This window comes from Perca fluviatilis, chromosome 19 (assembly GCF_010015445.1).
Source record: "Perca fluviatilis chromosome 19, GENO_Pfluv_1.0, whole genome shotgun sequence".
NCBI classification, from domain to species: domain Eukaryota; kingdom Metazoa; phylum Chordata; class Actinopteri; order Perciformes; family Percidae; genus Perca; species Perca fluviatilis.
Genome location: NC_053130.1, coordinates 3944869 through 3966248, shown reverse-complemented (window position 1 = coordinate 3966248; position 21380 = coordinate 3944869). Strand labels below are relative to the sequence as shown.

Sequence of the window (21380 nt, the reverse complement as noted above, 5' to 3'; positions counted from 1 at the left end):
TGTCACATCATCGCAATAAGGCATTGAACATTTTAAATTTAAAACAGCTCATTATGTAGGTAGCCAATGTACCTGCTTCACTTGATGCAAAGGTTCATTTTTGTGATTAAAATACATTTGAAATATTACCCTAACATCTGTCTTCCTGTGTGCGGAAATTTGTTTATGTAGCTGTGAGAACGAAACTTGTGCATATTAAGCTACAAGTGGCAGCGCAGCGATGGAAGACGTTAAAAGAAGTTGGCCTCAGGAGATTTTAAAACCTTAAGTCCCCTTAAGTAGTACTTCCACGACACAAACATCTGTTTCCTGGGTGAAAGTCTTGTGTTTTCTCTGTATCTTCTTCTGAGACAAGAATTTTGCTTCCCAGCTTGAAAGCCCTGTGTGCAAATACCAAATACGTGGTAGACATACAAATTACAGTGCATTACTTATGTAGCGAGATGTATGAACAGCCTGACACATTTAAAGAGGTTATAAGTCATACATTTTCTGACTGTCAGGCAAAGATCATACATCTGTGTGTCTGGCAGGCCGAATCGATCAGGCGGAAACTAAGTCTGGAAAGCTTGAGGTGTTAAATATGTAGATAATCTGGCAAGGAATGAGTAGAGATGGGCCGGTATATATACTGCAAGGCTGATTAGGGAAATAGGAAGTAGGTGAGTATGTGGGCAGGGAGGGAGTAAAAACACATGTCTTCATTTCTTCTCTCACATGATTTCCTCACCTCTCTCCCATGCTTCCTTGGTGGGAGTAGTCTATATCGATGACGTGTCATTTCCGTGCCACCAGAAATTACGCCGGATGTCTCTCGTTTCGGCTGGATGTCTCTCATTTCGGCCGGATGTCCGTCTTCTTCCTCTTTCTTTGTGTTGGCGTTCTAAACTCCGGTGAATTTGTGAGGACTATGGTTAACTGCTCCTCAGATCTCTGCAGGGTAAATCCAGACAGCTACCTAGCAATCTGTCCAATCTGAGTTTTCTGTTGCACGACTAAAACAACCTTTGAACGCACACTCACATGTTCCACCAAAACAAGTTCCTTCCCGCAGCTATGTTGCAGAGGCGCGGTTGCTCTGTCTGGCGCTTAGCACCACCCATGATGATTGTGATTGGTTTAAAGAAATGCCAATAAGCCAGAGCACGTTTTTCGCCCATCCCGGAATGCTGTGTTGACTAGACAGGCCTTCCTCAGCAGCGCTGTGGAGGAAGGTCTGGCAATGCAAGACTATGGTGGAATGGACTAAGACTTGAGGAAGGGAAACAATTGAAGGAAAAGTAGCTTAGCATTAGGCATTAGTAGCATTAGGATGAAAGCACTCCAGAGAGTCACAAATAAAGTGATTGATTGAATCATTTCACAACATGCTGGTTGTTTTATATAAGTATATACACTTGTTTAACTGCTCGCTAACACAAATATTTAATAATGGCGTTCTTGTGTCTTCCCAACCCCTGCCCACTAATTAACTCGCTAAACCTGTAACCATCTATTTCACCAGAGGGCTTTAAAGTTCCTCTGCTATGTTGCTCCTGTTTTCTTTAAAACAGTCAGTCAGTCAGACATCAGCTAGTGAAGAAGCCAGTCAGCCTCCATCATGGCTGTTAACGTCCCAGGAGTGATAGCGATGGTGTCTTTCTATCTGCTGGTCCTCGGGACCGGCATCTGGGCTTCTTTCAAGTCCAAAAGGGAACAGAAGAAAAGTGCAGCCACTGGAACGGAGATGGCCCTGCTGGGAAACCGGAGCATTGGCTTGGTGGTGGGGATCTTCACAATGACAGGTGAGGAGAACACAGCTGACACAACTAGGACGGAAACTGTGAAAAACAAGGTTGTGATTATTAAGGAAATACATTTATAAGATCATAAAATATCTTGAAAGTTCACAGTGGTGTTATAACTGTTGGCTGCAAACTCATAGAAACAGTGTCCATTAAGCAACAAGATATTTTAAATAAATGACATGTCTCGCCATATCAATAAATAATAAAAAAATTCAGCATGAAGCTGTAACAATAGAATATAAGCATTCCACAGAGTTCTTACACAAACAGCCGAAATATGAGCAGGAATAAGGAATGTATACACAAAAAGTTACTATTGAGGTTGTTTAGTCTTCTGAACCAGTTTAGAAACATATCCAGGTTGTGGTGTTATTCTGTACTTTCTGACGGGTGCTGTTTGAGGGTGTGGATTGTTCACTAAAGTCAGCGAGTCTTTGCACTTGTCTTGTCATACCTGGTGGAACATTGTTTGTGGCTATTGTGTGGTCAATGATGTGTTTGTGGTGTACTGCCTGTATACACTACCGGTCAAAAGTTTTAGAACACCCCAATTTTTCCAGGTTTTTATTGAAATTCATGCAGTTGAATGTCTTATTGTACTCTGAAATGAAAGAATAGAACAAATGAACAATTTAAGTAAAAAAATAAATCATAGAATCAATTTATAAACCAAAATGTATTCTAAATTTTTGACTCATCAAGGTACCCCCCTTTGGCAGATATAACAGCTGAACACACTCGTGGCATTCTTTCTACAATGGAAATCAAATCTTCTTCAGAAAGTTCTTCCCAACTCGGTTGCAGAAGTTCCCATAAATGTGTGGCACTTGTAGGTTGCTTTGCTTTCACTTTTCTGTCCAGTTCATCCCAAACCAGCTCAATGGGGTTTAAGTTTGGTGACTGTGCTGGCCACTCCATGTTTTTAAGCTTACCATCTTATTCTTTTTTCCTAAGGTAGTTCTGGCATAGCTTGGACTTATGTTTTGGGTCATTATCTTGCTGTAGGATGAACCCCTGACCAACTAGGCGCATACCAGAGGGTACAGCATGGAGCTGCAAAATGCTGTGGTAGCAGTTTTGGTTCAGGGTGCCTTTCACTCTGTACAAATCACCGACCCTGGATCCAGCAAAACAGCCCCAGACCATCATGCTTCCTCCTCCATGTTTGACAGTTGATGTCACACACTGAGGAACCATCCTTTCGCCTACTCAACGGCGTACAAAGATCCTGCGTGATGAACCGAAGATTTCAAATTTTTATTCATCAGTCCATAGCACCTTCTTCCAGTCTTCAGTAGTCCATTGGCAGTGTTTCTTGGCCCAGGCAAGCCTCTTTTTCTTATTCTGACGTCTTAGCAATGGCTTTCATGTTGCAACTCGACCTATCAAACCTGCAGCTCGAAGTCTTCTCTTTACAGTTGAAACTGAGACTTGCTTATTACGACCACTATCAAGCTGTGCTTGAAGCTGTTGTCCTGTGATCCGCCTATCACGCAAGCTGTTGACTCTCAGAAACTTGTCTTCTGATTCTGTTGTGGCTTTGGGTCTGCCAGATCTCTTCCTGTCAGAGTTTCCCCCAGTTTCTAAGTGCCTTTTGATGGTGAAGAATACTGTACTCACTGACACCTTGACTTTCTTCGCAATTTCTCTGTAGGAAAGACCAACATTCTTAAGTGTTATGATCGTCTGTCTCTCTTCCATTGTTAATATCCTTTTTCCCGCCATTTTTTTAGCAACACACTACTTTCTGCAGTACAATACTGTTCAAATAATGCTCACGAGGGTACAGTACTACAGTGTGTTCCAACAATACTTTTATACAAACAGAGGGGGTTGTAAGTAATCCAGACAAGGTGGAACACCTGTGGGAATTGGTAGCACCAACTTTCAAAGCTTGATCAACCTCCATTGCTGCAGAACAGCTTTACATTGTTTACCCATTTCTTGGTCCCTGAAAAAGGCCTTTTTGTAATATTCTGAAATGTACATTGTTTTTCAGTTTTGGGTAACCTTACTTTCTTTTTAACCTCAGGTAGTTCACCACTTACTTTTGTACCATTTCAAGCTATTCATTGGACTTGAACTGCTAAAATTTCAATAAAAAAACTAAAAAAATTGGGGTGTTCTAAAACTTTTGACCGGTAATGTAAGTTTAAAGTATGTTTTACTGATGGCTCTGTTCTTTGTGTCTGGTGGTTGGGTGAGAGTCTGAGTGGGTGGTATGTCCCTCATCTTGATTCTCAGTGTGGGAGGAGTGTTGGGCGAGGGTCTGTGGGGATTGTTAAGGGACATGAGTGGTGTTGGTGTGGTGTTGGTGTATGTGGATTGTGCAGGCTGTGGGGGACTCACCCTTCTGCTAGAAGGAGAGGCCTTCCCCTTAAAAAAAGACAAGTTAACGAATGCTTGTGTAATGAAGGGCTCTTACCTGGTGGAAATAAGCAGCTGTCTCAAGAATGTTTCTTGGTAGTGCTCCTTAATGGTGTTGGAAGGTAGGTTAGCCGGGGGCTGCTGGGGTAGCAGCTAACCCTGCTACGTAGTTAACTGTTCAGAGTCAAAAAAGAATATACTCCAAGAAAAAGGGTTGAAGGGTAGGCCTCTGTGGACAGAGCCCCTCCACAAGCAATTTAAAAACAATTACTTTTTTAAATGTTTTAAATTAAAAAAGAAAAGAGCAGATTAAAAACTATCCCCAAATAGGGAAACTGTGTTGCTTCTTCAGAGGGTTAGGGTTAGGCTGTTCAACAGCACTACAAACAGCTGCCTCCAAAATGATCCAAAATGATCAGCAAGTTGAATCAAAATCTCTTTAAAAACTAACTTTGTACACTGTGTGTTTACAAACACCAACCGACAAAAGTTAGGCTATATTTGACACCTTTAGCACAATATTTAATCAAAATTATAAGGTATATAAAGTGCCTCCTGCATTATTACATAGTGTCCTGTCTTGCGTGGCCCTGTGTCAAAATGCAGTTCCAATACCTTTATAATGTTCAGCTGATATTTTCCTTTTGCATATTCTTAAATTATTAGTGTTAAATTAACACTACACATTAACACTACAAATGAGGTTCCAGCTGACTTGATGGATACTTTAATTTTTAATTTTTTTATTTATACACGCACACAGAGTCGAGGAAACGAGGCGGTCAATAGTCAGACCTCCCTGATATAATTGGGGTGGATCAAATATTGGAAACACCTCTCAGTATAGTGCACAATAATTCAACAGCTCTGCAAACAGAAGCCTCGATAATTATCATTAAGTTCAAAAGAAATCTCTCTAAAAACAGGTTTGACAAACTGAACATTAAAACATTCAACAGGGTAGGAATTATTGCAGAGCTCCAGGGCTCAATATATATTAGGATAAGGTAGTTATTTGCAAAAGAAAATATTTAAAAAAATATGCAATGAACTATATCTTCCTCTGTATTACATCAGACAGAGCTCTTTGAATGTGTGAAATAAAACCTGTAATGATTCCAAATGGTCCAAATAGCTGCTGTTTGTTCACCAAATGACTTGCTCGTGTGTTAATCCATCCTGTAGCTACGATTGTCGGAGGAGGCTTCATTGTTGGCACAGCTCAGATGGTGTACACGCCTTCTATGGGACTAACCTGGGTATTGGTGATGTTCATGGCATACAGCTCATCTTTTATTATTGGTAAGAGTATATTACAGCTGTGTTAGAAATCCCTCATTCACTCAATCACTATTCCCTATATAGTGTTTATTAAATAGTGAACTGTATAGGGAACGACCAAACGAGATTTCAGACACTCACTGAAAACACATTGTTGCGTGACTTGCGTCAGGAGATGCGCCCGTTGTTTGTGTGACAGAGGCGGGCGCATCGTGTACGGAGAACTCAAACAACACTACAAAATGTCAAATAAAGTATGTAGTGCATTATCTCCATGATAGGGAACGGTTTCGAACACAGCTTACCAGGTCTAAGTAAGCTGTATCATTGAGGTTCATAGGCTACTGTATGTGTGTGTGTGTGTGTGTGTCTTGGATGTTACCTAAAGTCATTTCATATGGTGGAAAGAAATCAATCATGTTAACTTTACACCTTACATGTTTTTTTGTTTTGTTATTTCCCTCTCACTTGATTACTATTTTTTCTAATTGTGATTTCTTCTGTCCTCTTATAAATAAAGTTGGCTTGGTGTTTGCAAAGCCAATGAGAGAAAGAAGGTATGTGACGATGCTGGACCCTTTCCATGCCAAGTATGGAAAAGTACTAACAGCTGGACTCTGCTTGGCTTCACTTTCTCTTGATGTGCTCTGGGTGCCCTTAATACTCATTGCTTTAGGTATGTTATACATATAAGCACTTTTATTATATTGTAGCTATATATGTAACTTTGTTTACAATTCCTTTATCTGTTGACAAAAAACTTCATGTGTTAAGTGAAATAAATGTATCCTTGGATATAAATTCTGACCTAAGCTGTGTAGATATGACTTACTTCAATGAACGCTTATTATTCACACAAAGACTGGTTATTAAAATGTCACTGAAACGTATCTGACAGGAGGAACCATGAGTGTGGTCTTGGATTTGTCCTTACCTTTGTGCATCTGGATCTCTGCTGCCGTTGCCATTACCTACACACTGCTGGGAGGTCTCTACTCTGTGGCCTACACAGATATTATACAGCTTGTCCTCATATTCTTCAGCTTGGTGAGTTTGATATACTTTTAGCTTTTTGTTTTAAGAAAACACTCTTACACAAGTAATAAAACACTCCAAAGGACATATATAAAAGTTGTGTGTGTTTAAATCTTTCCATTTCTATTTGTCTCTGCAGTGGATCTGTGTTCCCTTTGCTTTGATGAACCCTTACTCCTTGGACATTAGCCAGACACTGATGAACAACACCTTACACGCTCCCTGGATTGGTACACCAGGACTGAAAAAGACCTGATGAACGACTGATATGAAATGGAATGCAATTTGTTCCAGTCTTGATAAATATCGTTAGAAAGAGAATAACATCCATATTTAAATAGTTTTTTTTATTTTAACTTAAGACTCAGACAGGTTGTAGGCCAAGGCTATTATCTAAAACAGTATGTCTGTGAATGTCGAGGTTGCAACACAAGTGTTTAATTTTACCAACTAACTGTTTTACTTTTCAGGCACTAGGGATTGTGGGATATCAAGTCTTCCACCAGAGGACTTTGTCGGCGTCTTCAACATCCACAGCCAAGATCACTTGCTTGGTCGCTGCTGTCATCTTGCCTGTATTTTTGATTCCTTCTATACTGCTTGGGGCAGTCGCTGCATCCACAGGTATTAACATATTCTACATACTGGAGTAAGCTGTGAAAACTAATATCTTCAAGAAAAAGAAATAAAGTTTGTGTCAGAAATTGAGACTACATCCACACCAATACGATTTTTTAATGGTATTTTAAAATAAAACCAATTTCCGTCCTGACAAACCTTTTAGTAGTGATGTCCAAATGAAGCTTCATGAACCATTATTTGTTCACCCAATAAACCCCCAGGACATTGGAACTGTTGCAGATTGCTTAAATAATAGCTTGCATCCTGCGCATGTAGGTAGCAAGGGGGGTAAGCTTCGCTTCAGAACCCAAACCTCCTATGGCGCCATTTTGATGCTACAAAGAGATCACCTCCGTTAGCATCCCACTGACTAGCATTCATTTTGACATCACTTTGACAGCGAATAACTTTACATCTGAAGCGTTTAAAGACTCTATTTGTCCATTGTTTATTTCTAAAGAAACACAACAATTTATAAAAGGCTCCATTACCTTGTATCTGACGTTATGGCTCCGTAGCAGATGTTTTTGTAAAAATAGGCTAACGATTGTGTCATAACCAAGTGACTTACTGTCACATAGTAGAGGAATTACCGTATAGTACAGGAGAAGCTTGCAGGCAGTTTCGACGTACGTTAGCTGTTTAGGTTTAATTACTAATGTTAACTAGCATGTTAGTGATCAATAATTAGCCTGTGCTTATGTTATCTCCTTACATATACCTTCACTCTCTGTCTCTGCAAGATTGGGAATGATTGAGATTTCTCTTGGCACAGCTACCAGAAGACTTCCAACTTTCAGACAGGTTGTTCACGTCACATTTACGTTGTCTCTCTCAGTTGGAGGCTGCGCAGTAAAGCTAGTGATCACCGGAAAAGTGCTTCTAATAGCCTTCACTGGTCTCCGTCCAGAGCACCGGGCTCTGTTGGTACATTTTATATATGTCAATGGTAGGTAGTAGTAGCTGTGACTGATAAGACCCAATCAGGGAGCGAACGTGGGTGTCTGCATCCTCGTTTTTCTGCCTGTCCAGACTTAAACACAATCCTGGAGTTATGAAACTAAAATGGTGTCTGCAGCATTTTCAAATGTCTCATTTTAAACATACAATATGTAACTTTCTGCCGCTAGGGGTCTCTCAACCAAAACAATGGATGGTAAACACGGACTTTTGATGACGTTGGGAAGTTGCGTGGAATTATGGGAGTTGTAGTTTTTAATTCAGTTCTTCGCTGGTCAGAATGCATCAGTTCACGGACGAGTTTACCCATTCAAGTTTATTTTATTTAGTAACGTTATTCATGTTATTCTAATGAAATAGCTGCAGTTTCCCCAACATAATACAGTTTTTCTTGATCCGATTTTCATTGGTAACTGACCAGTTAGCTAGTGAGCCAGCAAGCTAACATTAGCCAGCAACTAAAACACAATATATTTGACATATCAATGTCACCTTTTGGATGGTTTCAACACCGGGGCGGACAGGGTTTGTTGTAATGCTAGCTAGCTACTCTACGAGGCTGAGACGGATGTGGGTGGGGATTGCAGGGGGAATCTCCGCGCTAGCGAGGACGTTCGATGCCTGTTGTGCAGCAGCAGAACATCTCCCAGCTGCCCAGAATTATCTCCCCTTTACTTCTCTGTAATCTTAACTTTTCGTTTTGGTGCTTAACCAACCTTTTGTCGGGTTAATTTAGCTAACCGTAAAGACAGCTAAACGCGAAGGGGGGAGAAATTTGACAGGGATGTGATTTTCGGCACAGACACCGGTACTGCTACGGAGATGTAGCTAAGGCTATGGACGGCCGCTGTTGCGACTGGGTGCTGGGTGTGATATGGTCTGTTTCCTGACGCTGCATTAAACTGCCGTTAGCAATGTAAGCACCAGGCACTGGAGATAAGTTCTGGCCGGGGGGATTGCTGTAATGAAAGTGGCTGGCTGATAGCTGACTGGGGGCTAACGGTAACTAGCTATTGCTACATATCCCGGGGCTGTTGTCTCTCTGCGCCAGGGGTGAGGCAGACAGACCGGGGTGTGCTAGCTAGCTAAATTAGCATTAGATTAATCGTCTATCTATACAGCTAACGTTAACGTTACTAGTGAACTTATTCGTGTGTTAGCCCAGTGCTGTTAATCGTGGTTGAAACAATCATGCTAAAAATAACTTTATGAGCGTGTTGAACATGTTGTAACCTCATAATGTTACCCACCAAGCATTAGCATCAACGTTAGCTACTTGTCAACCAGCACATTGTAGTAACGTTAAGGTCTCTGTTGTATAACTGTGATTAAAAGGTGGTATGTAATTAATCACAAAATGATGCTGTGAGGCAAAAAAAGCAGTATTACAGTTACAAGTATTTTTTTCTGTGACATTGTATGATTTACAATTACTCCTGAACGTATCATCTTGGTGCCAGTGTTCTGACGGAAGTTAGAGTAACTAGACAATGAAAGGTTATATGACGCCACTGACGGGCGACTAAAGGAACCGTCCCGTGTCTGAAAATAAAATAACAGATTTCTCTGGGTTTGACATTTGGTGGAAACATTTGGGATAGTGTAACTACACAACTCATAAAAAATATATAACATAGGTATGGTCATTTTTAGACATTTTAATGCAGAAATGTTACATATTGTACCTTTAAGGCGTAGAAGGGTGGATGCCGGACATAAAAGTAGCAAAAGTTTTACGTTTTAAAACGAAAACGTAATAAACTGTGAATGAATTTTTCATGTTGGATCAAGTCTTCAGGAGCAGAATATCCTTAGATCCCAGGTACCAGACTGGAGGCCAAATGCTCAAGGGTCTATATGAGTGCCTGTGCCATTAAAATGAACTAACTGCATGAAGGTGATTTGAATGGTATCTTCTGTGGCAAGCCCCGGGGTGTGGGCTTTCCACGTCACCAATTCAATGACAAAAGCCGGAGTACAGTTGAAAACAGTTGGGAAGTTTTATTCAGGATAATTAACAGCGTAGGAGGGGGATTTTCAACACTACTTCACCGTCCACAGCTTCACCGTCCACAATCCGTTCTTGTCGTATTCTATCCACAGGTAATCCACACGCGGATCCTCATCCAAAACAGTTTGGTACACAGGGGGGTAATCAGCCAGTCCAGATCACACCAGTTAGTCACGCAGTTTTGTTCAGTATTATTCTCACTACTTTTCACTACTCTGTCTCACTCAGTCTCTTCCCTCTCCTCCTCTGGTTCTCTTTGTTCTAGTGATGACGAACTGACCGAAGAGCCGGTTATTAACCCGATTCGTGTCACTGAGCCGGGAGAATCGAGTGCCATACGTCAATGAACCGACTCACTCCTGTTTTTTTACCTCATTAGCGCCTCCACTGGAGTGGTGGTAGAATCAATCAGGAAATGGGCTACCTCGAGCAGCACGATTCATTGGACCGAAAGAGTTGTTAAGAGAGTAGAGACCGTGCACCCGGCTACTGCCGAGAGTCTGCACTGCCGAGAGTCGAGACCGAATGTAACCGTTAACAACCGCTCGAGTATATAAGCAAACGGTTTGTCTAACGGTTCTCGGCAAGTTTGAGTTATTAACCAAGCCTTGTTTCTGATGCATCTTAGGTGATTGTGTTCGGAAATTCACACATTATTGATTGGGAAGTGCATCACATACAAATACACACGTTATCTTAGTTATGTTAAGTTAAATGTTAGAGAAGTGAATGTTACAGGCTGTCACGAGCAGACCGGGCGGGCACCCGGCTACTGCCGAGACCGGGAGTCGAGACCGAATGTAACCGTTAACAACCGCTCGAGTAGGCTATATAAGCAAACGGTTTGTCTAACGGTTCTCGGCAAGTTTGAGTTATTAACCAAGCCTTGTTTCTGATGCATCTTAGGTGATTGTGTTCGGAAATTCACACATTATTGATTGGGAAGTGCATCACATACAAATACACATGAAGCTCAGCGCAAATTCTTTCAGGAAGACGTCATTACCCCAGTCACTACTCCATTCTTAAATCAAATCAGCTGTTCAAGAAGTGACGTGTCAGTTAAACCAATCAGACTCGACCACGAGATTCAAGGGCCAATCACAGCCTTACAACTCTGCTTTAAATCTGTTCTCTCCTTGTGCTGTCAGCTGTCGTTTCAGGCAAAGCGCTCGTCTTTTGTCTGTCGGACGGCTTCATGGATCACTTTCCCTCTCTGTTTGGTGTGGTTATTTTGGTGATCGCTATGTCGGATTCCGAGTCTGCTCTCGCTTCGGACCCGTTTCCTGTAGCTAGCTCTTCGCCGGAGGCGATTCCTGGTTCTCCGGACGGCGTTACGAAAGCTTGCGGCTGGCTTCACTGCCCGGCTCCCGCTCGGATGGGTCGGAGTTGCTCCTTCGGCGGCTCCGTGATCGCGGCGTCGTGCCGGCTTCGGGTTTGCCGTCTCCTGAGCTCCGCGAGCTGGCCGTCCAAATCGGGTGTGTCTCGCCGGATCCCTCGCCCGCGCCCGCCGCTCCTGTGGCTGCCCGCGGTCGGAAACGGACCAGGAAGGCGGATCCCTCCCTCAGCGCCCCCGCGAAGACCCGCCGCGCTACTGCCCTGGACGTTCCAAGTGGGTCGTCGGACACAAGCCTCATTCTCGCTTCTCTCCAGTCTCTGGCCGGCTCGTTGCAGTCAATAGAAGCACGACTGCAGGCCGTTGAAAGCATTCCAGCTGCCGCTGGTTCCGTGACCGTCGGGGCTGCTCTCTCCTCCGCTGCGCTGCCGGCGCTCTGCTCCGCCCAGACGGGCCCGTCGGCCCAGGCCGACGCTGCCTTTTCTCTGGCCACTGCTGCTTCGGCTCTGTCCCCCGGCCTTTCGGCGCCGGTGCCCTACCGCCAGCCCCTTCCCTGTCACTCTGCCTTCTCTCCAGGAGCTGGCGCTGTATTGAACCTATCGCCCCTACATTATTATCTAGATTCCTCTAGGGATTATATGAGAAAAGGCTTGGCTGCATCTACTTTGAAAACCTATGATTTTGCTTGGCATACCTTCTGTTTCTTTTTTGTTTGTATTTCTGTTCCTCTTAAACCCGTTCTTACAAGCAGCAATTGTGCATTAATTTGTTATTGTACTGACGCTCGCAAATTTAAGTTGCAGTATACTCGAGGTTTGCTCGCCGGCGTTCAGTTTCACATCCGCTGTTACGACCCGTCGTTTCCGAGCATTTTTTCTAATCAGGCCGTTAAATTGCTGCTGAAAGGCATTTCCAAGTCCCATCCTTCTCCCCCCGATCCGAGGCAGCCTATCACTCTCGGTATTTTGCACGCTATGGTCTCTGTTCTTCGGGCGGGGGTGGTTTCTCCCTAATTTGACTCCTTACTGGAGTCCGTGTTTTTGCTGGCTTTTTATGCCTTTCTCGATTGCGCGAATTTACTACCCCTTCTAAATCTTTTAACCCTGATAGTGATGTCACTTTTTCTGATTTGGCTTTTTATCCTGGTCATTATCGCTTATCTCTCAAACATTCTAAACGCGGTGGGCGCTTGCTCAGTCCTCGCGTCCCCCCGCACTGATACTTGTTTTTGTCCCTTCAAATCCATGCTAAACTATTTACGGTTGCGCGCTCTCGCACTGGCTCTTCGCTTCGCGCGCCTCGGTTCCTCGTCCCAGGGGATTTCCCCTGTCGAAGCTTGGTTTGGGCTTCATCTAAAGCTCGTTCTCCTTAGAGCTAATATGTCCCCTCAGCATTATTCGGGCAATTCGTTTAGGATCGGGGCTGCGACGATACGCGCCAGGGCATATCTTGTGCTTCCTGCAACTGCTGGGTCGCTGGTCATCTGCTGCTTACTCCTCATACATTCGTCCTGACGTCGACGACCTTCTCACCATCCAAAGATCATCGAAGCCTTTATTCTGGTGAGCATGCATATAACTGGTGGTGGTGTGTTTTCACGTCTCTGTTATTGTCTCATTTAGGATGTTGTCCTGCTTGTGTCACATTTATTCTTTGCTTGTTGTGATTCGTGGCCTGCATTGCACTGCCGGTCATTGTGCCGTGGTTCTTCAGACTGGTTAGGTTTTTACTTTGTTTGGCCGGTATCGCCATTCCAGTCTACGCGCTGAGCTTAATAAAATCAGTTAGGCTAGGGCTTTCTTTTGTTTTGGGCAGTACTGCATTCCGGCCACGTACCACGGTTACTAAACATACTTGGGACTTTCTTTTGCTTGTTGCTGGCCTGACTTGCCACCCCGGCAGGTATGCCGTGATTCGTCCTGCTGGTGCAGGGCGTTATGCCGGCCTGTGTTGCCGATGCCGGCCTGAATTGCCGATGCTAGCTGGTGTTGCCGATGCCGGCCTGAATTGCCGGCTGGTGTTGCCGATGCCGGCCTGAATTGCCGATGCCGGCTGGTGCGGCCGATGCTGGCTGGTGTTGCCGATGACTGACTTCCAAGATGTATTTTGCCTGCTGTATTAGGGATGGATCATTGCATTTGTTTTCTACTTCCAGATCCATGGAGGTGCTGTGTTATGCCGGCCTGATTTTGCCGATGCCGGCCTGAATTGCCGATGCCGGCTGGTGCGGCCGATGCCGGCTGATGCGGCCGATGCTGCCGATGCCGGCTGGTGTTGCCGATGCCGGCATGACTTGCCGATGCGGCCGATGCCGGCTGGTGTTGCCGATGCCGGCCTGTCTTGCCGATGCTGGCCCGATTTGCCGCATGTGATGCCGGCAGAGTTGCTGGTGCGGCCAATGCCTGCTGTGCCGGCCTGTCTTGCCGATGCCGGCATGACTTGCCGATGCCGGCTGATGCGGCCGATGCCGGCTGGTGTTGCCGATGCCGGCATGACTTGCCGATGCCGGCTGGTGCGGCCGATGCCGGCCGGTGTTGCCGATGCCGGCATGACTTGCCGATGCCTGCTGGGCCGGCTGTGTGGCAGATGCCGGCATGACTTGCCGATGCCGGCTGGTGCGGCCGATGCCGGCTGTGTGGCAGATGCCGGCATGACTTGCCGATGCTGGCTGTGTGGCAGATGCCGGCTGATGCGGCCGATGTCACGAGCAGACCGGGCGGACACCCGGCTGCTGCCGAGACCGGGAGTAGCCGGATGCCTCAGCCGCAGGCACGTGAACTGTTGACCGAATCTATAGACTCGGTTCGCCAACCAACAACCGTCCGGTTGAACCGACTCGCGTAAAAGAGCCGGTTGTCACATCACTACATTGTTCCCAGTTACTTCTTCTTCTTTAGGGTTTTACGGCAGTTGGCATCCTATGCGTTGCATTACTGCCTCCTACTGGTAATTACTCGTTATCTATTTATTTCGTTTCATTATACTATAATTTTCTAAGTAGTCCAGTGCCTTTCAAATATGCAAATATACATTTCCGTCCATTTATGGAAACCCCACTTTCAAGAACATCTTTAAACCTGATTTCCACTGGAATTCCTGTATGTGCAGGTACCCACATGAACACCAAATTCTTACCCTGATCGGTGAATTTGTAAACAAAATTTCATACACTAGGTCTTGGTGATTTCTGGCTGATCCTGCTTTGATACTTGACAGTGCTGACACTGAGTCGCTACAGATGAGTACGTTACGCACCATCACCTCTTCCACCCATTGTAAGGCTAATAGAATTCCAAGTATTTCAACTGCGTATACACTTAAATAATCTGAAGTTCTCCTACTGACTCCAGTCTGATAACTGGGAATCACCACTGCTGCCCCCTGTTGCCTCGGTCAGTAAATCTTTTGAGCCATCAGTAAAATGCTGTACGATAGAAATTACAGTGATTATCACTGTAATTTCTATCTTTATAATTGTAGTATTCTTGAACTAGGTCTGCGTTCTTATTCCTGCGCTTGATATTCAGCAGCTCCAGATCCACACAAGCACTATGCAGCATCCAGGCTGGCCTCACAGGCTACAGCACAGTTGGACAAAATTCAATTCTTTGGACTTTCATCTGCTCTGCTATGTTCTCACCTATCCACCCAAAACTTGTCTTTTGCACTTTACCCCTTTCCCAGCATTTCTCCAATACCCTCTTAGTAGGATGCCATTCATCATGGCCCCTTAAATTTATCCAGTAATTGGCCATAAGCTGTTTTCTACAGAGCCATAGCATTGATCACTTTTTTACATTTACTACCAACATACCTAATATGTTCTTTCTACGTCAGTCTCGTATCAAAATACACACCCAACAAACAAAACTTATCAACTCTCTCCAAATTATTTCAATATAGTGACAGATTATAATCTTTGAGTTTTTTCCTTGTAAAGAACATAGTTTTAGTTTTTTCCACTGATAATTTAAATCCCCATTGTGTTCCCCATTCTTCAACTCGTGTAACTGCATCCTGCAATTTCTCAATCAAATAGTCAATATTTCTCCCTCTTTTCCACACAGCTCCGTCATCTGTGAACAGTGATCTGCCTACGTCCATTGGAATATTCACATAAACATCATTTATCATAATAGAGAAAAACGTCTGACTTACTACACTCCCCTGAGGTGTCCCGTTTTCTACAACATACATAGCTCTGAACCTATCTTCACTTGTATGGTCCTTTTATCCAGAACATCCATTATTCAATTGAACATTTTCCCTCCAACTCCAATCTTATGGAACTTTATTAGAAGCCCCTCAGTCCACAACATATCATATGCTTTCTCAACATCAAAAAACACTGCAACCACTGTCTCTTTATTTACTTGGGCTTTCCTTATCTCATCCTCTAAACACAGCACTGGAAGCATAGTGTTCCTACCTTTCCTGAAGCCACTTTGATAAGATGCCATCACGCCTCTACTTTCTATCATACGCTCCATTAAGTTCTCCATCATTACCTTCGTACTGCCATTGAAGGGAATCCCAAAAATCACCCTCTTACAACCATTGAACCTCTTTTCCCCAACCTTTACAACCCGGGATATTTTGACTTTCCCAAAGCTAGTCATTTCCAGTTTCCATCTTCTAAAACCCTTGCATGTCTCACTTCACCAACTTGCCTTCTAATGATTTAGAGGATCAAGTTTCTTCACTCCCCCTTCCTCGAATCTCACCACCATATTAATCAATCCAGTTTTCGGATCTCTCCTCCCAACTTCTCTTCCTTCACTATCCGACCCACCAGCGCTAGTTACCTCTTTTTTCTTTTCTTACTACCACTCTCCTTCTTCGCTCTACTCACTACCTCTTCCAAATCACTCTCCCTTCTCTCTTCCTCCTCACTTAACATCAAACTACTATCGCCACCATCAGTCTCCTTCCCTGCCATCCCGTCAGAGTTTGCAGAGAATTCAATTCAATTTTATTTATAGTATCAAATCATAACGAGTTATCTCGAGACACTTTACAGATAGAGTAGGTCTAGACCACACTCTATAATTTACAAAGCCCCAACAATTCTAATAATTCCCCCAAGAGCAAGCAGTGCGACAGTGGCGAGGAAAAACTCCCTATTAGGAAGAAACCTCGGACAGACCCAGGCTCTTGGTAGGCGGTGTCTGACGGGCCGGTTGGGGATGTGATGAACAGTGGCAATAATAGTCACATTAATAATGGAACAGTGACTTCAAATGGTAGTCGTAGTAGTTCATGTCATATCAGGGCGCTGCAAGGCGTTACAGGATGTAGCGTGGCACAGCAGAGCATGGATGGACGTAGCAGGAAGCTGTAGGGTTCAGCAGGATGCAGCAGGACACTGCAGGGTACCGCAGAGCTTAGCAGGGAGTGCAGCAGGACCACGGCGACAGCTGCAACCAAGATCTTGGTGCCAACGTACTCCAAGGAAATATGCTGGGTGAAAAAACATAAGGACTCCGGGGAGTAAACTCCCCAGTGCTAGGTTAGTAACAAGCATTTCTGGGACAAGATGCACACAAATGGAAAGGGAGAGGAGAGAGCAGCTCAGTGTGTCAAAGGAAGGAAGTCCCCCAGCAGTCTAGAACTATAACAGCGTAACTAAGAGAGACAGGCAGTTTAGAGAACAAAGCAGAAATACTGATACAGGCCAATCTTCCCACTAACTGTTCCCCACAATACTCAGTCATATACCGATGCCCAAGCACAAAACACCATAAATACAAAGTCGAGTAAAACCCATTTTTCAACTAGTTTGAAATCACAATCGAGTTTGCGCGCACCACAACCCACAGAAAACAAAGACAGGAAGTCTGCTTGTTCCCAGTTAAACCACCTGCCTCCCTTTTCCCTCCAAACCTAATCACTCAATTAATCCCAGCCTGTCCTTGTTGGGGCAGAAAGTCCATATAAGGCTCGGGGGTGGAGCCAACGGGCCGCAAGATACCTTCCTTCAATTACAACTCCTCTCATCTCTACCTGCAATCTACCACACTTGGTTAAAAAATCAACTGGGCCCACTGTGCTCCTTATAGCTTATCACACAGTACTTAGTTCACTCCTTAGTATATACAGTAGGCTCATCCCAGAATCAAACAGATTCTCTCATCAACTGGTCCCACTGTGCTCCTTACTCCGGATTTCCACTGGATGCGTAACGGCTGCGGACCGGCTCTGCTGCGTGTCTGCTGCGTGCTCTGCTGTCAGTCAATACCCACTAGGTCCGGATTTGTTGCGGCACAGCTGCGGCCATGACTGACAGCTGTAATCACGAGGACCCACAAGTTTGCGAATTCACATAGAATAGTGTGGTGGAAGTTTTCCTTGAAAGCAGCAAGGTTTAGTGATATCCATGATAAAATCAAAACGAATAATGACTGTTTGAGAATTAAACCAAAGTTTGGTCTTTGAGTATTTATTTACATTTGCAAATGGAGAAATACAGTTTCACAAGTACCGCAGCACGTCTGAAAAAGTCTTCTAACCTAAAGTCTAAACATCCACACATCATATAGTGAAAACCTATGTTAAGCCACTCCTCTAAATGTATCTTCTAGCATGGCCATAGTTGATCACCTTCCCCTCTGCTCCTGTTCTTTTCATTAGCCTAAACAACAGTTTTATCTCAGGAGACTGAAACCTACGTAGTTCTCACTGTCGTAAACAGTCATCGGCCTTCTCCACTTCTATCTAAGCAAAAGACAACAATGTGAGAAGCTTCAAACTAGTAAAACTAAATAATTCTACTAGGCTATAGTTGACGGCTGTAGCTGTTCCCCTCTCTGGTGCTTTAAAAGTCTACAGGAAGGAGCAGGATTTTGTGGAGGTTTAAAACAATCTTTAAACAAATGGGTAATATCATTAAACAAATGGTTAAAATAAAATTTGCCACCACAATAGAACCACAAAACCAACAACAGTCTGTTTCTATCCAGAGGAGTAGAGGGAAAACAACTCTGTGCTGTGTTTTCAAGGTGTAGTGCAGGGAAATATGATCCGCCGTGAGCACGGTGTATTTTATTTGGAAAATTAACCAGATGTTTTATTTTGCTTCTGTGCTCGACTTCCTGTCCCACACTATCTGCCCTGTGCTGAATTGCTGCGGAGCTCTCCGGCGTCCGGCAAAAATAAACTTAGCACAAAAAGTAAGGAAATTTGTGTTTGGTAGATTATTTCTCTGTGGTAACAATGCTTTTTGGCAATAAATCTTATACCGTTGGAAAGCCTGTTTAATTCCCTTTCAAATGGTGCCCCATTTGTAAGGAACATGCATTTGTGGGATGAGCAGCAGTGCTGAGTATGTGGGTTGCGCCCATTAAACATTTGTCAAATCTTCCCTGCCAATGCCAAACAGCTTATTCTGCCATTGAGTCATTTGGTGTTTGGTGGATTGGATGATTGAAGTTTGAAGAAACAAGACATATTGACAATTTAATGTATTCATTTCACAAACAGGAGCCTCAGTAGCATGTGGAAGAACCATACCCAGCCACAACAGCCTGGCACCTCCTCCTCATGCTGGTCACCAGCCTGGTCACACACTGCTGTGGCATGGCGTCTCATTCTTCAACCAGCATTTCTTGGCAACGTCAGCCAACTTGGTTGCGTTGGTCACTCTGGCGCGAACAGCACGCCCAAGCTAATCCCACAAGTGTTCAATGGGGTTGAGGTCAGGACTGCTGGCAGGCCATTCCATCCTCTCCACTCCCACATTCTGGAGGTACAGTAGTCTCTCATAAACCCCGCCCTGTGGGGCCGAGTGTTGTCATCTTGGAGGATAGAGTTCGGTCCCAGACTGTGGAGATATGGGATTGCCACTGCCATTGCTCATCCCACAAATGCATGTTCCTTACAAATGGGGCAACCATTTGAAAGGGAACTAAACAGGCATTCCAACGGTATAAGATTTATTGCCAAAGAGCATTGTTACCGCAGAAAAATAATCTACCAAACACAAATTTCCTTACTTTTTGTGCTAAGTTTAGAAGCTCTGTGTATCTGCTCCGGAGGGTTGCGGATCGCCGGAGCTGTGCCGGAGTCGGAACACAGCCGTTCTGCAGTCAGTGGAAATACACACATTGACTTTAATGGAAACCTAATGACTCCGCCGCCGTTCCGGAGCCGGTACGCATGCAGTGGAAATCCGGGGTTATATGTTATAACACAGTACTTAGTTCACTCCTTAGTATATACAGTAGGCTCATCTCAGAATCCCTCAAACAGATAATGTGATTATTTTTCAGTGTTTCCTTCTTGTGTGTCCGTGCCTCAGACTGGAACCTGACTTCCTATGGTTCTCCATCTCCATATGAACGAGGGGAATCAGCTCTAGTTCTGCCGCTGACCCTGCAGCACCTCACCCCGTCCTTTATCTCCATCATCGGTATTGGATGTGTGGCTGCCGCCGCGATGTCATCAGCTGACTCTGCTTTGCTTTCTGCAGCTTCTGTCTTCACCTCCAATATATACAAGAACATCCTGAGGCCTCAGGTGAAAAAGTAATTTGTTCTCCACCTCCTGAGCCACAAAATGAAGGGAATGGAGTACAGGAGAGTATTAATGGAATAAAGTGGCATGAATGAGAAAGCAGGACAGTCTCAATTATCTGCTGTTTACCTGTTCTTCTTCCTCTCTACTTTTTTTCTGCAGGCTTCAGACAGAGAGAGTCAGTGGGTGATCCGTGCTTCTGTCTTGGTAGTGGGCTTAGTTTCTACATCACTGACCAACCTGAAAAACAGCATGTTATTGTTCTGGTTCATTGGTGCTGAAGTGGCCTACGTCATAATCTTCCCTCAACTCGTCTGCGTCCTCTTCTTCAACATCTCCAACAGTTACGGGGCTGTGATGGGTTTCCTGGTGGGAACTGTGTTAAGACTTCTCAGTGGAGACCCATTACTAGGGTTAACACCAGTCATTCACTTCCCAGGATGCACTCTTGAGGACGGTGTTTATGTCCAGTACTCTCCGGTTAAGACCATCTCCATGCTGTCTGCCGTTGCTGCCATCTTGTTTTTCTCCTACCTTGCTTCTGTGCTCTTCAACAAAGGCCTGCTTCCTGAGAAGTGGGATGTGTTCAAAGTGAAAGTCCAGCACTCACCACAACCACTGACAGCAACATATGTTGCAACAGAATACACATGATTATGAGAATTAGAGCAGAACACAGTCAGATTTTGTAAGTGAAGTTGTAAGTGTTCCTGTGTGTAACAGTATCAGTTTTCTTGAAGCATAATATAGACTGGTAAATACCATAGACTGTTAAAAAAAAAAAAAAAAAAAAAAGATGGACGATGTGTCTCCACTTCCTCCCATTGTACAAAAGTGAAGCCACAATATCCAGGATACAGGTGCCACCCTTTTGAAATCTGTGCAGAAGTGATAGGGCAGTGGAGCTGCAGTATTAAAGTTCCACCCATACACCCATAAACCAATCATGAGTCAATCCCAGCTGTCATCATGTTTTTATAGCATCAAATAACTAATAAAAACCTTGTACACTTGAACAAACATCAGCGTCGTAAAAGCTACCTAAAATGACAGAAACAATCTTTGGGAAAAATGTATTTGAAGTGTACTTTGATGTTTTTAGTTTGGCCCATGTCCCATCGGCTAACATAGAGGGGGCAGGTTTATGACCTTTACTGCAGCGAGCCACCAGGGGGCGACCGAGATGTTTTGGCTTCAGTTATACAGTCTTTGCATCAACCTAGTAAAGAGCTCAAAGTACATCACTCTGGAGATTTTTGCATCCACAATGTATCATCAAAAATAAATACTGTGTTCCAAGAAAGTGCCCATTCATTCCAGTTAAAGTTGATCGCCCACAACATCCCATGGCATGAAAACTTCACTTTATGAGTTTCTTTAATATTAATATGCGTTCCCCCAGCCTGCCTATGGTCACCCAGTGGCTAGAAATGGCGATAGGTGTAAACCGAGCCCTGGGTATCCTGCTCTG

The 21380-nt window shown here is 44.1% G+C and overlaps 1 protein-coding gene across 1 annotated transcript; it reads left to right on the top strand.

Annotated features, from left to right (window-relative positions):
• Positions 1-1600: 1600 nt before the first annotated feature.
• On the top strand, positions 1601-20661 carry LOC120548324 (high-affinity choline transporter 1-like). The gene is made up of 8 exons (XM_039784494.1): positions 1601-1784; positions 5340-5456; positions 5956-6111; positions 6334-6482; positions 6610-6725; positions 6922-7094; positions 19695-19912; positions 20072-20661. The coding sequence occupies exons 1-8, from the start codon at positions 1601-1603 to the stop codon at positions 20561-20563; spliced, it is 1605 nt and encodes a 534-aa protein (XP_039640428.1). The 3' UTR covers positions 20564-20661.
• Positions 20662-21380: the final 719 nt, after the last annotated feature.